Here is a 16347-nt window from a genome sequence, read left to right on the forward strand (position 1 = left end):
TATAAAAACCAGCTGAGGGCAATTTGATTAATTTTGTTACCATAACATTCAGGTAATTGCTATTGACAACTTTGCATTAGTTAATGAAAAAATAAGGTCTTACATTTAATGTGAAAAACTAATCTTTTTTAAAATCCAAACATTACTCTCCCCTGGACTGCAAAAATTATCTCTTGTGCTACAAAGATTGAAGACAGTGGGTAGGCGAGTAGGGACAATATACCCACTTTCACTCTAGGGGCAAGATCATGCATATTAGAACACAGCCAAACATTTCAAGTACATTACAGAATTTTCATCAATTAGGTTTTTAAAATTTCAAGTAGAAAAAAATAATTCCCAAATATGATGTTCAAATCAATTTAAATATTCAAAAAGTTCAGTCCCCATTCAGAAACAGATAAACAGTATATTTATTAAATGAGTTAAGACAAATAAACTTTACAAATAGACAAATAATAAAAGGCTCAGTGGCTAAAATAGATGGTAAGCATCATTGAAAGAAATCAACACCATCACGGTATCTCAGTTGGCTTACACGTGTAAAAAGAAATTTTCAAAGAGCAATTTCACAGAAATGAAGCCAGTTTTTTTTTTTTTTTGCTTATAAACAAATCACCATTTCTTGGTTCAAAACTGACATCTGTTATGAAAATTACCATATCACATATTTATAAGATGACAAGGAGTAACTCATCTTCAAAGTGCAAGTAAGTCTATTTACAACCACAAAAAAGGCAATGATGAGGAGAAAAAGATTTTTAAAAAATATACAAAGATTAAAAACATTTGGGAGGCAAAATTAAACAATTTTTTGGTTAGAGGATAAAAGAGAAAACGTGATTGAATTACAGATGCTGATTTCAGCTATACATACTATATAATGGGATCCAAGATCTTTAACAGCTTGTTTGCATTTTTTTCCACTTACATAATGCTCTGGAAATTTCTGGTAGAAATTACAGTGTCTCAAAGAGAGAAATACACACTAAGCATGTCTTGCTACTACTTCATGGATGTCATAAGACCCGTTTATGGATTAGAGTTGGTGTAAAAAGCCATTGCCTTGAGTTGAAAAATGAATACTGTAAAAGCTCAATACAAATCCTCCAAAGCACATGCATTTCTAAATCTTTTGGTAATTACATTCATATTTAAGCATAACCAAAATAAAAAAGAAAACTGAAAACATTTCCCTTTTCTCTATTCCCTATGCCTTGTAGGCTTCTCCAGTTGATAGGGTAAATTTTTAGAGCTGAAAGGGTTCTTCAAGATAGTCTAGTCCACCACCCTCATTTAGGGTAAATGATTTCCCCAAGATCATGCAGCACGTTAATGGCAAAATCAAGACTAGAAACCAGGTCCTGACTCCTAGCCTCGTATGCTTTCCAGCATATCATGCTACCTCTTTTTACAGTATGATTTGCTATAAATACCTGATGAATAATGTACAGTTAAAAATGCTGACAGAGCCAATGTTTTTCTAAGTCTTGCAGAGGCTAACTGCAAAGGACTGATGGAGAGAAAAAGGTTCTCCCCCATCCACCAAAAGTATCAAGCACCATCAACTAAATGTTTCTTTGCTGGGTCAGCACTCTCAGATGTTGTAGTAGTCCTCGTAAACTTTATGTCAGCCTGAGGATTGTATATCTGATGCAATCTGGGCCCTAACACAATGCCAGTTCCTAAAAGGTAAAGACAGAGGCAAAAAGGGGGAGAAGGTAGACAAAAGAAAAAAAGGCTTAAAGACTCCAGCTGGCTTAGAGATGGGCATTCCAGCATATGGTTAATTATTACATCTAAATATGTATATTTTTAGGATCTTTCCCACCTTTTCACATAATCTCATTTTACCTAATTTGTTATTTGGCCACTTAAGAATGAAAACAAATGTATCAAAGACAATGGTGGTCGTTATTTTTTTTAAACTGTGAGACTATTTTAGGCAAACTAAACTCTATGAAGAACATGTCAAACTGCAATGACTTCCTTAATTTGGTTCTGTTAGACTGCCACCAAGGAATTAAAGGGGGTACTTCATGGGGCTGTTACCATCTTGAAATTTATTCCAATTGTGGTTAAAGAGAACAGACCGATGCACCATATATGTAGAATTGAGTAAAGAAGCTGAAATTTCTTTTTAAAAAAACATCGCTGTGTATTTATTTAATAAAAGGGCATATTTATTTATGTTTACAAACAAGTTTCAAAAACAAAAGGAAAACATGTATGCTTCTACTTATTAACCTTTTTCAAAATGCCAACAGCCCTCATGCTGTATGAAGGTTTCTAAGGATTTATTAGAAAAATCAATACAGTTCACTCACAGTTCACCAAGACATCACTGAACTAACATGTTTAGACAAAAACAAAAAGGACTAAAGTTCTCTTGTAGTTTGATAGTTTGATTTAATTTGATTTGCCTGAAATAACAAAAGCATTTCAAGCATCTTTCATTATGTAGTTGATGTCCTGCATTAAACAATCTACTAAATTCTGAACAAAGGTTATTAGCAAGTTTCCAAAAATTTTAAAAATTAAACAGTTGTTTCAAAACCATTAAGTAGTAAATGTATTTAAGAAACTAATTAGGACAGATGCCATAACTTCATTAGAACACCACTGCTCATGTTTTTTTGTTTTGTTTTGTTTGTTTTTTGTTGTTTTTTTAAACAAAGCATTAGTGTTATCTATTTGGCTATTAGTATTAGCAATTTATCTACAATATTTAACAAGGTAAATTGTAGGCAAAAATTTAGTACAGTTTCAATAGAAACACCCCCCCCTTTTTTTTCCTGAAAATACAGCAGTATTTGAAGGACTAATTTTTCTCTGCATCAGTTATAAGGAAGCTTCCCATCTATGAACAGGAACAAAAAAAGTATCTACAAACCTTGTAAACAGATCTGTATCATTTATAAACATAAATAATCCAAATTATTAACAGCCAACAGCAGAAATTAAAGCATCAATTCAATGATCCAGGGCTCTTTGCTTGCTTGCCCAGCTTTACTCCTCCCTCTCTCCCATCAAGGATTGAGATAAACTAAAGCTTTGCTAATACACTGTTCAGGACCATTCTTAGGTTCTACTGATGATCCACAGGTCAACTTAAGCTGAGTTACTGTTTCTGTCAGTTCATTTCTCCCACCCCCCAAAAAGCACCCTCAGTCTGGCAGAAAGCTTTGCTTTTTTTTTTTTTAAAAAAATAAATCTACATTCGTACAAGTGTGTCTTCTGTTGAAGTCCAAAGACAAGAATACTATCTTGTCCGTCACAATATGTGAAAAGACCCAGTTTCAATTTGTTTCTTTACAATGCAGCTAGTGTGTTAACATTCAGCTTACAATCAGAGTGATGTTTCCAAACTATGTAGTGGGCTTCCTGGGGATGAAGAGGTAGCAGACTTGTTCATTTCTATTGTAAGGTAAATCCCGCTGTCAACAGCATTGTTATTTTTGTTGGGAGAGGGTGGAGGACTGGAGTTACGTTTTGTAGGAGCATCATCTTCAGCATCAGTGTCATCAATAAGGGGGATATGAGGCTCTGAATCTTCTATCCTAAACTCAGGATGTGTCATAAAGTTGTGAATTGAACTTCTTGATTCCGGTTTTTCTAACCCTTCATATAAAGAACTACGAAATGCATTCACCACTCGAATCTGTAAACATCAGAAAACACAGAAAGATATCAGTACGCCATTAGCTTAATTTAAAAATGGTTCATTTATGAGTTTGAATCCACAAACAGCTAGGTATGAGTGAATCATATTTGCATGTAATGCAGTGGAACTTGCAATACACTGTAAAAAAAAATGAATATTTTAGTAGGACACTACAGACCAACAAAACCACATACTCTAAGAATTAAGAGGTATAGAATTCAAAGTAATACTAAGAAAATCTCATTGTCACTGGCTAAGAATTTAATAGCCATTTTATAGGATTTTTTCCCTAAAAAAACCAAAATCAAACAGAAAACAAACATAAAATTAACCATACACAGCTTTAGCTAATTTTTTTAAATGAAAAAAATTATCTTTTGAAAACAAAATAAGTTAAACAAAGTCAAGCACAGAGGGTTACTATTAATCATGCTAGGAATTAGGGTGTCACCGACTATGAAAAAGCCAAGCAAATATAAGCTGAATGTCACAATGAACTCACATCTACCCCACTACGCCCTTAATTAAAAAATAAAAAGACAAAACCCAAATAAATATCTATAAAATGCCATTAAACAGCTATAAATATTTGAGTATATGCCATTTGTCAGTCAAGTGTTAGTGTTTTTCTCTATAATAATAAAACAAATAAATTTACATACTAAACTTCATTGGAAAGAACAGATTTAAAACAAAACAAAAAACCCTCTGGGATCCTTCTGTGAAAAATTTCCCCAGGAGAAGACACAAAGTCTTCTAGCATTTTCACCCTTAAACATATAGCTCAACAATTCACCTTCCTTCTCAGAAGTCTGCTGTATGGATGAAGAGAGGTTAATGAATAATTGACTCAAATACATTCCTGCACATACTGACATTAGGTCTCATTAACCCAGTGTCATAAAGAGTTAAAAAAAAAAAAGACAAAATCCAAATAGTTGAGCATCTAGTATACATCAATTCAAATAATGTTTGCCTTTGCTTTCTAATGAATCCTGTTTAGCAATGAAGACATCATTTACTCATAGTTAACAGAAGCAACTGATACTGATATTCCAAAAAAAAGATCACTAAAGTCATCTCATAAGTCACTAAATTCACCTCATAAGACAATGGCATTGAAAAAATTAATTTCTTCACAGGGATATTTGAATTTATTTTTTTGAAAATGTAGCAGTTTATGCCCACTTTTTACTGTATATATTTAAGGTATACAAGACTATTTGATATACATCTACACTATGAAATAATCATTACAATCAAGTTAATTAACATATCCACTACCTCACACAGTTATCATTTGTGTGTGTCGAGAACACTTGGGATTGTACCCTCCTAGCAAATTTCAAGTATACAATACAGTATAGTATTGTTACCTGTAGTCACCATGCTATACGTTAGATCTCCAGACTTATTCATCTTGTATAACTGAAACGTTGTACCCTTTGACCAACATCTCCCAATTCCCCCTCCCTCTAGGCCCTGGTATCCATCATTCTACTCTGCTTGTATGAGTCTGACTATTCCAGATCCCCACTTCTAAGAATTTATCCAAAGGAATTGAAATCAAGATCTTGGAGCGATTCCTGCACTCCTATGTTCACTGCTGTCAGTGGCCAGTAGGCATAGAGAATACAAACTGGAGGACCAGCCAGCAAGTCTGGTGAGTGATGAGAGCTGCTCAAGATGACGCTAAAGTTGTCGCTTATTTGACTTGGTTGCTGGTATTGCTAATGGAGCTAGAGAAGCAGTTGAGATGTTTTATTTTGACCAGTCTGGGTAGAGGGGAGTAATGAAGAATCAAGGGGAAAATAAAAATCAATTTTTGAAACATGTTAAATTTGGGGAGCTGCAGAACATCCAAGTGAAAATATCCAGAGCTCAGAAGAAAGGTATGGGTTTAAGTTAGAGATATGGGAGTTGGCAAGGCTCTAGGAGGGGCAGCGTAAAGAGTTATAAGCAGGTGAGTGCAGTTAGTATATTTGTATAAACGATTACACTCACACCTGTGGCAAGTGAAATTAGGTTCCTTTTTATGGAAGCTTTCCAATTTTGCTAAGATTTTTTTTCCTATCTGACAAAATGTATTAAGTTATCCTAGAACATCGAAGCTTGAAAGGATATTCGAGATAGTTTATTTCAACCACTTTACAAATAATGAAACTGAGCAACTGAGGACAGGTGGCTGCCTTGCTGGGTCACTACAAATTAGTGCCAGAATGTCTTAGAACCAAGCTTTCCGTACTGCCAACTCCAGGTTCTTTCAAGTCAATAAAAGAAGAGAACATATGGGCATCAGCTTTATAACTAACTTCAATAGATTAAGATACTTCCTAAGATTTAGGTCAGCACGTTACAAGGACAGCTTAGAAATGCTGCAAAGCAATACAATTTTCAATAAACAGTTCTCACATTAGGCACACACAATAACATCTAGATTAACTAGGGGCCACTGAGCCAGATTTGTTTTACTTTCTACTCATAAATAAGAAAGCACTCTCGATCTAAGGCGTGACACTGACCTAGTTTATATTTGCCCTCATCTCTGTTACCTTCTATAGGTAAAATTCTCACAGTACTGTAGTAATTCTGAGTAATTAAAAAGTGCCAACTGTGTGCATTATACTGTAGGTAGACAGAAAACTATTTTAATACCACTAAGAAATCAGTTTAAGCAGAAAATGATTACCCATCTTTGACAATCCAACCCTGTTTATCTAGTCTTTTAACTCAATTCTTTTAATAGCTATTAAGACCTACTATGCACAAAACTATAGCTCCTAAAATTATTAGAATTAAGAAAAATTCAACAATCCCTATGTCAAGAATTTTTTAAACAGTAAATTATTGAGGAAAAAAATCAGAGGCATGATGAGGCACATACGGCAAACAAAAAATTGAAATGATTATTATGATCAATAAAGTAACTTTAGGAAACTGAGTATGTAAGCATTACATTAAACTTTAAGTAACAAATCAAGTTAAGATCATGTACCCTGCTAAACCACCCATTTTCTTAAATATAATCCTAACTTTTGATAGTAGAAAAATATCACTGCCCAAAACACTGTATGTAAGGAGACGGCTCTAAACTATGAGGCTACTTAATCAGTAGCTGATATATCTTACCTTCTACAACAGACTGCCCATTTCTGAAATTTGTATTTATCATTACCTTTATTATGTGCACCATAAAGAATTTCAGTGGTAAAGTAAAAGATACTGTGCAACAGGGAATAAAATTCGAGGTTGCTTTTCAAAGCTGTGTACTTGCATATCAAATTTTCTCAAAGTGAGACTCACCTGTGTAATATGTAATGTTTTAATTACCTGGAATAGGGGTTGGAAAACATTTTCTGTAAAGGGCCAGACAGCAAATATTTTAGGTTTAGTGAGCCATACGGTCCCTGATGCAGCTACTCAACTCTGCCTTTGTAGTGTAAAACTACCAGACAGTAATTAAATGAATGAGCATGGCTATGTTCCAATTAAAAACAGGCAACAGGCCAGATATGGCCCATAGGCTATGGCTTGCCAATCATTTATCTGGAAGTCCAAATTTTCTCTCAATTTCTCCTTTCCAGGAAGGCGTAACTATTGATTTAGCAAAAGAATTTACTAACCGTGAAGACTGATATTAGAAGGATACACTTTATAAAGAAAAACTATAGAAAGTTTCCTCTTCAGATTTTTAGAAGATCTGACTAATAAGTGAGGAAAAAAAGATGCCCTCTCCAGAGATGTTACAAGCCTAGTATACGACAAAGTTGAAATGGATTATAATTTCTTCATTTAGCACAGCAAAGACTCCAGATGAGTCTCTGAGGTTAGTGGGGGAGGGGGGAGGGACAAATTAGGAGTTTGGGATTAACATATACACACAGCTACATATAAAATAGAAAACCATGAGGACCTACTGTATAGCACAGGGAACTCTATTCAATATCTTACACTAACCTATAATGGAAAAGAATATGAAAAAGAATACATATATGTATAACTGAATCACTTTGCTGTACACTTGAAGTTAACACAACATTGTAAATTAACTATACTTCACTAAAAAAAAAGAAGGTTAAAAAAAAAGTCAAAGAAGTTTGACAAACACAGATATTTCTAAGATTATTCTATATTAGGGCAGGAAACCAGTGAGGAATTTACACCTTTCATTAAATGTATTAACACCATTACCCTCAATACATGTGCCCAACAACTCACAGGTTTCATATATAGTTGTGCATCAGAAAAGAGCACAGAGCACATCACCTGAAGCAGGTGTGGGTGGCTATGTCTCCAAAGAGAGTTTGTGCTTGATTTGATATTTAATATAAAGCCTGGAATACAATTATACAGAGAAATACAATAAATATGATACACCTAAGGTCATGTGATACCACTCCAAGTGAAAGAAGTCAATTACTTAAAATTTTCTGAAGTAAAAATAAATGGAATATATACCACCTAGGAGATAAACTTGTCAAAAAAAGTTTAACATAAAGCTAATCAAGAGGAAACAACCAAATCCAGAATGCAGGACACTTTATAAGACAATTTGCCTAGATTTTTTTAAAAAGTCAATGTTACGAAACTTAAAGGTAGAGAAAATGGATCCAGGTTAAAGGAGACTGAAGAGTCATAACACACATTATTGAGTGTCTTTCCTTCGATCCTGGATCAAAAAAGCTATAAAGGACATTTTGGGGGCAACTGGAGAAATCTGAATATGGACTGTATATTAGATAAAATGGTATCAAAGATAGATTTCTTGGATGTGATTATATAGTATGATTATATAGGAGAGCACATAGTGAAGTATTTAGAGATGGCATTTACGATATCTGCTACTTACTTTCAAATGGCTCAAAAAAAGTATATATTAATACTATATAGATAAAGCAGACATCATAAAATATTAGGAAGTGGTAAATCCAGGTGAAGATTATTCATGTATTAATCTTTCAACTTGTCTGTCAGTTTGAAATTTTTCAAATTTAAAGTTTTGAGGGGAGGGATTAAGTCTCAGTTTGGCTCCTTCTTGTGGGATATAAACAGATGCTTACTTTCCATTCTAGCCTCATCAACTCCTTACATTCCATTACTCTTTTAGTATCAAACTATGTCAGTTGAGGTCTGCTTTCCTCAACTGACAAATTCTGTCAGGTCAGCTCGGGAATCATTTCCTTTTGGTAATTTTTCCTGACTTCTCAGGGTGGGTTAAGGACCCTGTTATAACATTCTCTGTTTCATCACCATGTAGAAATCCCCAACTCCTTGTTTGCTTCCCTTACTAGATGACAAGATCTGGAGGTTCTAGCAGCCTTGGCATATAGTAGGCCTTCCACTGTTTATGAAATACAACTAAATGAACACTAATAGTAGGAGATGAAGGGATGAGTGGTAATATGTCCTCGAAAGCCAGGAATAACGTGAAATCCATAGGAGGGAGGCATGCAACTGACATCAGCCATCCCAGGAGTAAGGCCAGGCAACTTGCATACACCATTTCATTCAGGTAGGTAGTACCACAGTAATTTCTAAAAGGAAGATTCCGATCTGTCCACGTATGTAAATTTAACATCCTGTCTAAATGTTACAGGGTCAGTTTGTCTTTACAGCACTTGTCTGCTCTTTGCTCTACATCATGTTGCCTCTGCTTATTAGCCATGGACAAGTCATTTAAACTCCAAGTCAGTTTTCACACCTATAAAATGGGCATAGTTCCTGTTCTGCCTGTTTTACAACATTGTCAAAAATAACAAATGAAAATTACTTAAGAGTGAACAGATAGGCTCTGCGTAAACAGCATTGTTTTCTCCCCTCAATTCATCCCCTCCCCAGCTTCCCAAGGTTCCTCTAGTCCTTAATTGGCTAAAGACCAAATGGAAAAGATAGGATTCTGGCCAAATCAGGTATCTTAGCTGACTTCAAGGGTAGGCATGAGGAATGGGGGGGTTTGTATCTTTAATGCCTCTAATATACTAAGAATCTACCATGGACTTAAGACACTAATTCAGAGTAAGAACGATATAGGTTATAAGACTTCTGGAGAGTTTACTAAAAACCTTTTACTAAAAGTCATTTACTAAAAACCTGAAAGAAAATCTGTCTTTCTAGTCAATTAATGAAAATTATGACCTGTGATAATTAATCAGTATAAATCACATGATCATCTTTCAACAGATGCAGAAAAGCACTTGACAAAATTCAACATCCATTTATGATAAAAGCTCTTAACAAAACAGGTATAGAGGGAACATACCTCAACATAATGAAGGGACACACCCAGAGCTCACATCACACTTAACAGCGAAAACATGAAAGCTTTTCCTCTAAGGTCAGGAACAAGACAAGGATGTTCACTCTTGTCACCTTTATTCAACATAGTACTGGAAGTCTTAACTAGAGCAATCAGGCAAGAAAAAGAAACAAAAGGCATCCAAATTGGAAAGGAAGACATAAACCTGTCACTGTCTGCAGATGATATTATATACAGAAAACCCTAAACACTCCATCAAAAAACTGTCAGAACTAATAAACGAATTCAGTAAAGTTGCAAGATACAAAATCAATATGCAAAAATCTGTTCTATTTCTTTACACTAATAACCTATTTGAAAGGGAAATTAAGAAAACGATCCCGGACTTCCCTGGTGGCACAGTGGTTAAGAACCCGCCTGCCAGTGCAGGGGACACAGGTTCAAGCCCTGGGCTGGGAAGATCCCACATGCTGTGGAGCAACTAAGCCCGTGTGCCACAACTACTGAACCTGCGCTCTAGAGCCTGCGAGCCACAACTACTGAGCCCACGTGCCACAACAACTGAAGCCCGCACGCCTAGAGGTCAAGCTCCGCAACAAGAAGCCCGTGCACCGCAAGGAAGAGTAGCCCCCGCTCACTGCAACCAGAGAAAAGCCCGTGCGCAGCAACGAAGACCCAATGCAGCCAAAAATAAATAAATTAAAAAAGAGAAAACAATCTCATTTACAACTGTATCAAAAAAATAATAAAATATCTAAGAATAAATTTAACCAAGGAGGTGAAAGACCTGTATATTGAAAACTACAAGACATTAATGAAAGAAACTAAAGATGACACAAATAAATGAAAAGATACTCCATGTTCACAGCCTGGAAGAATTCATATTGTTAAAATGCCCATATTACCCAAAGCAATACAGATTCAATGAAACCTCTATCAAAATTCCAGTGGCATTTTTCACAGAAATAGAACAAACAATCCTAAAATTTGTGTGGAACCACAAAAGACCCCAAATAGTCAAGGCAATCTTGAGAAATAAGAACAAAGCTGGAGGCTCCCTGATTTCAACTATATTACAAAGATATAGTAATTAAAACTGTATGGTACTGGTATGAGTTTACATAAAAATGGACATATAGATCAATGGAACAGAACAGAGACCCTAGAAATAAACCCATGCATATATGGTCAATTAATTGACAATAAAGGAGTCAAGAATATACAATGGGGAAAGACAGTCTCTTCAATAGATGGTGTTAGGAAAATTGGATAGCCACATGCAAAAGAATGAAACTGTACCACTATTATCTCACACCACACAAAAATGAACTCAGAATTGATTATAAAGACTTTAACATTAGACCTGAAACCATAAAACTCCTAGAAAAAAACACAGATGGTAAGTAAGCTCCTTGACATAGGGTGATGATGATTTTTTGAATCTGACACCAAAAGCAAGAAAAGCAAAATTAAACAAGTGGGATTACATCAAACTAAAAAGCTTCTACACATTAGAGAAAACTATGAACAAAATGAAAAGGCAACCTACAGAATGGGAGAAAATATTAGCAAATCATATATCTGATATAGGGCCAATATCCAAAATATACAAAAAACCTGTACAACTTGATAGCAAGAAAACCAAACAATCCAATTAAAATATGGTCAAAAGATCCAAACAGACATTTTTCCAAAAACTATCTACAAATGGCCAATAGGTACATGAAAAGATGCTCAATATCACTAATCATCAGGGAAATGCAAATCAAAACCCACAATGAGATATTACCTCACATCTGATAGAATGAAACAGAAACAACCTAAGTGTCCACTGATGAATGGATACATATGGTGTACACACACACACACACACACACACACACAGGAACATTATTTAACCATAAAAAAGGAAATCTTGATATTTGTGAAAACACAGATGAACCCTGTAGGCATTATCCTGAGTGAAATAAGTCAGACAGAGAAAGACAAATACCGTATGATCTCTCTTATATGTGGAATCCAAAAAAAAAATGAAACCCAAACCAAGCTCATAGATACAAAAAACAAATTGGTTGCTGTAAGAGGTGGGAGGTGGGCAGTGGTGTGAGAAATGAATAAACTTAAAAAAAAAAACTGAAAAAAAATTAAAAGAAACGCACTTTCCCTACTTCTTTGGAAAACTTAATAGAACATTTTCCTATCTAGGAAGCAATTCTAAATTAAATTGATTATATAAATGAAAAAAACCCACATAAATACCAAAGAACTTTGAAGCTTATACAGGGATGCACTCTTAAAACAAAACAAAATAAATTAAAAATTCACAGCAAGGCCACAAAGTCCAAGCTAAGAAGGCAAACACCTGGCTATATGCTCAGAACTTTTCCTCAGGGTACTAACTTACTTTACAAACTGAACAAGATACAAGTCAGAATGCTTAAGTTCATTTTTAGCTTTAAAAATGCAATTTCTTGGTTCTGTTAGATCAGTTTCAAATCACATGCTTTTGGGAATCATGCATTATGGAACATGTTTAAAGGCATATACTCAAAAATTTATAGTCGTTTCACAAATTCTAAGCTACAATTTTATTCCCCATATTAACTATCAGAGTTAGCATAGAGACAAGCTCACAGATTTCATGTCTGATCTTTGGTTGCAATTGTTCCACCTGTTATCTAACCCTCTAAGAAATAAAACAACCACAACGACAACACTTTGAGGTCTCAATCCACTTTACGAAAAGAAAGCTTTATGAAAAGCCTGAACAATGAATTTAAACATTAAGGAGAAAATGAGAAACGTTAGGTGTGTGAAGTAGGAAATGTTAATTTCATGCACTTAGGAACACACACTCACACCCCACAGTAGTAGAAGCAGTAGAAGAGGAAAACACTACATGTGTAGGGGTAGAAATATTTGTTACATCATGATGCTGGCTGGCGATGGAGGGTTGCCGCCTTAGAGCCCCCTGAATGGAACTTCCACTCTGGAAAGCATTCACTACATCCATCTGCAAGGAATCAGAGATTGTGACAGCTTGCTCAGCAAGAGAGAGAGAGAACAAGAGAAAGGACCATTCCATCTATCAACATATAAAAAGTAAAGAAAAAGGCACTTTTTACAGAGCAGATAAATAGGCAAGAGTAGCATTTGGAGATGAAGGGGGGGGAAAAAAGCTAGGAAAAAAGGAGCTTGGGGGCATATAGACACGTTCTTTCATGGTCAGTTAAAACTTTCACCCATTCCAGGCACCAGTACTATTTTTCAAAAGAATAAGTTTTGTGGGTTGGGGAGGCTGGAAAGGAAGCAAAGGAGCACATTCAAACCTCCTCCCCAGGCCCTCCAAGAAGCCCTCGGCTCCCGCTCCCATCGTCTCTCCTACCTCTCCACCAGACCCATACCTGCGTTTGGATTCTGTTCAGACCTCTAAACCACAAGATCTGGCCACGCCGTAACTCCCGCTCAGCGTGATCAATCTCTTCCACATCCTCTGCTAACTCCTCCTCAGGTATTTCTTCCTTTTGTGTTCCATGACCAGCTTCTTTTAGGAATTTTAAACGGCTAGTTGGAATTGTTGAAATAAGCTACAACACAGGGGAAAGAACTCAGAAACAAATCATATCAAACTACAATTAAACCGATCAACTTTAATACAAAAAAGGTATGGAAAGTTGCAAGGATAGCCAACTATCTTTACCAATGAAGCAATGAGATCCTGTCCATCAGAGGCTTTCTTTCTCAGAACAAAAAATATCCTTCTCTTAGCTACACAAAAGATTTAAGTTTGAAGGCTAAAAGGTTTTCCTGAATGGAAATAACCTGATTACATTTTCATATTTTATTTAGGGCATTCAAGACAGTAAATTATACAACCATGCTTTGATATATACATATTTCCTTAAACTCATATTAATGATATTTATTTCAAATAAAATGAAAATAGGTGATCTTATATGATGCAAAAGAAGTTTACATTTCATTAGTGCTTTAAGAATTCAATGAGAAAAAACATACCAAAATTCAGAAAATCTTCAAGGCTGAGCTGAAAATAGCTCTTGTTTATTGAATGTATTTATTTTTATAAAGTACAACTATTTAAAATTGGATTAATACTGATTGAGAATGACACCAAACAAGAACAGATGCCCGAGAAGACAATAAAAAATACCAAAATACCAATATGTATTAACTTATAGGTGTTCACAGCCATTCCTTAAAGAAGCTGGGAGAAACAGGCATGCAGTCAGAATCACAACTGCTCAGAGAACTTCTAGTCCAACCACCTCATGTTAGAGATGAAACAGGCTCAGAAGACACTGGAAGTGACTTGTTCATGGAGTGACTAAGACCCTAGGTTTCCTGACCAACAAAATCAGTGCTTTCTACCATCGCACACTTAAAATCAACAGACGACGTCAACCAAGGACAGTAACTGATGCCTGTTAGGCGTGTACACTGTACTGAATTTCCCCTTCCTGAAATTAGCCAGATTTTGGGGGAGGCTGTAGGGTTCGGTTTTGCCTGCGAGGGAACATTATAAAGTAACTAGGACGGTAATCAAAAAAAAAAACTGTGGGCCCAGTATGGATCCTGCTTAAAAGAAGATCTCAATGAAAGAGGTCTTTATAATGAGTAAGAAGAGAAACCTCAGAACCTAGAAACACAATTAAGAAAAAGGTGAGATAAAAGGCGCATAAAGACTGAGTTAAGGTTAAGTACAATCTGAATATTCAGTCTGACTGACTTGCAAAATGACAGTAAATTAGCTCACACCAGCTACACACCATAACATAGGCTAGTTTTCGTTTATGAAAATGTTGGTACAAATTCTCTATCAGTTTTATAGTGATGGTAATGGATTTAAAATGACACAACAGCCCACACACCGTTACCACTTATCTTTTAAAAAATAATGACATATATCTGCAAGTCAGCTATCCATAGTGAAGATTAAGGACATCTAATTTTTCAGGCATTGTATTTTATACATACACCGTTGAAGCCATTTGATCCAAATAATCTAAAATGTCATTCTGTGGCCTATTTTTCCAGATACCAGCATTTTTATAGAAACATTCTTCACATCAACTGAAACTCAAGATTTTTCCAATGCTACAGTTTTATTAAATTACCTAACAAAATGATAAAAAGTCTAAAGTATATAATATTTTTATTAAAATATTATATCTGAAAATGCAAAAGTAGGTCATAGAGCTAAAGATACAGATATTAGCATTTTAACCAGTTATAAATGCATCAGCTTAATACGAGTTGTAAAACTTGTTCTAAAAAACAGAATGAAAACTACTTAGAATCAAGTTATAGAACTGATTAAAGAATATACACACTAGAAATTTTTTTTAAAAATCACTGTAGTTTTGAACAAAAAATGATGAGATTTTTTTACCTGGCCCCAGAGTAACGTTCCCATTCCTAGGAATATTGACCATAGCCACTGTTCTATTGAAAGTTCTGAACAACTGAAAGGTTTTCCACCAAACTGCACAATTATTATCTAGAGGAATAATCAAGAATAAATTTATTTAGTGAAGTTGTTGACTTATACTCTGGCCCATGCTCCTTAACTCATTGTGGACTTGTAATGAACAGACCAGTAGCTGGTCCACAGACCACACTTAGAGTAGCACGAAGGCACTGAAGAATGACACCCTACATCAACTGTTTTGGGTATATCAACCTAATCGAGGAACTAAGTTTTATCAGACTTGCTTGATAGAGAGACAGGCAGTTACATTTTTGCAATCCCCATATATTAAAAACAGATAAAATAAACCTAACTTTAATAGTAAGTAAAAACTAAAATTTTAGCGTGTCATGAACAATGATTTTTTAATAAAATACTTCCAGAAACTACACAACAAGTAAGTAACACTTCCCCTAAAGTTTATAGAAGTTGAAAGCTAAAACAGAAACAGTCTGCACAGAAATAATTAAGTCTAGGGTTTTGGTTTTGGTATCCACAGTACACAAGGTATAGACTGAATAAACTTCAAAATTCTTAGGTCTTCATTTTGAAACTAGCATCATCCTGTTTGATTCTATTGTTGCAAAGCTCACCTTTTAAGTTTAAATCTTACTGTGTTTACTGACTTCCTGGTGCGATCATGCACCATTCACTTACCTGCTTTGATTCCAGATTCTGCTATTAACCACCATTTACACAGAGGAGTACCATAGAATCCAAGATGATATAAAAACATAGGTATAGTAATATAATTATATAAAATTTACCATATGTAAAGTGATGCTTAGTTTTGTCCTTAGAATGACCTTTATAAAAATGGGAAAATTCGGTCCTTTCTATTTCATCTCGACCCCACTTCTCACACCCATTCTCCCACTCCTCTTCTACCTTGTTTTGACAATATTACAAAATGGAAAACTGGCACATACCAAGTCTGGA

The 16347-nt window shown here is 35.1% G+C and overlaps 1 protein-coding gene across 1 annotated transcript in view; it reads right to left on the bottom strand.

Annotated features, from left to right (window-relative positions):
• Positions 1–395: 395 nt before the first annotated feature.
• The window catches only part of ATP2B1 (ATPase plasma membrane Ca2+ transporting 1), a 133080-nt gene continuing 117128 nt past the window's right edge, over positions 396–16347 (bottom strand). The window contains exons 19-21 of the mRNA XM_082636013.1: positions 15331–15438; positions 13325–13507; positions 396–3661 (exon numbers count right to left, since the gene is read on the bottom strand). Of these exons, the coding sequence (XP_082492139.1) occupies positions 3350–3661; positions 13325–13507; positions 15331–15438 (603 nt within the window). The 3' untranslated portion in view covers positions 396–3349. The remainder of the gene's footprint in view (positions 3662–13324; positions 13508–15330; positions 15439–16347) is intronic.

The sequence above is a fragment of the Mesoplodon mirus genome, assembly GCF_964341445.2.
Source record: "Mesoplodon mirus genome assembly, chromosome: 11".
NCBI lineage: Eukaryota > Metazoa > Chordata > Mammalia > Artiodactyla > Ziphiidae > Mesoplodon > Mesoplodon mirus.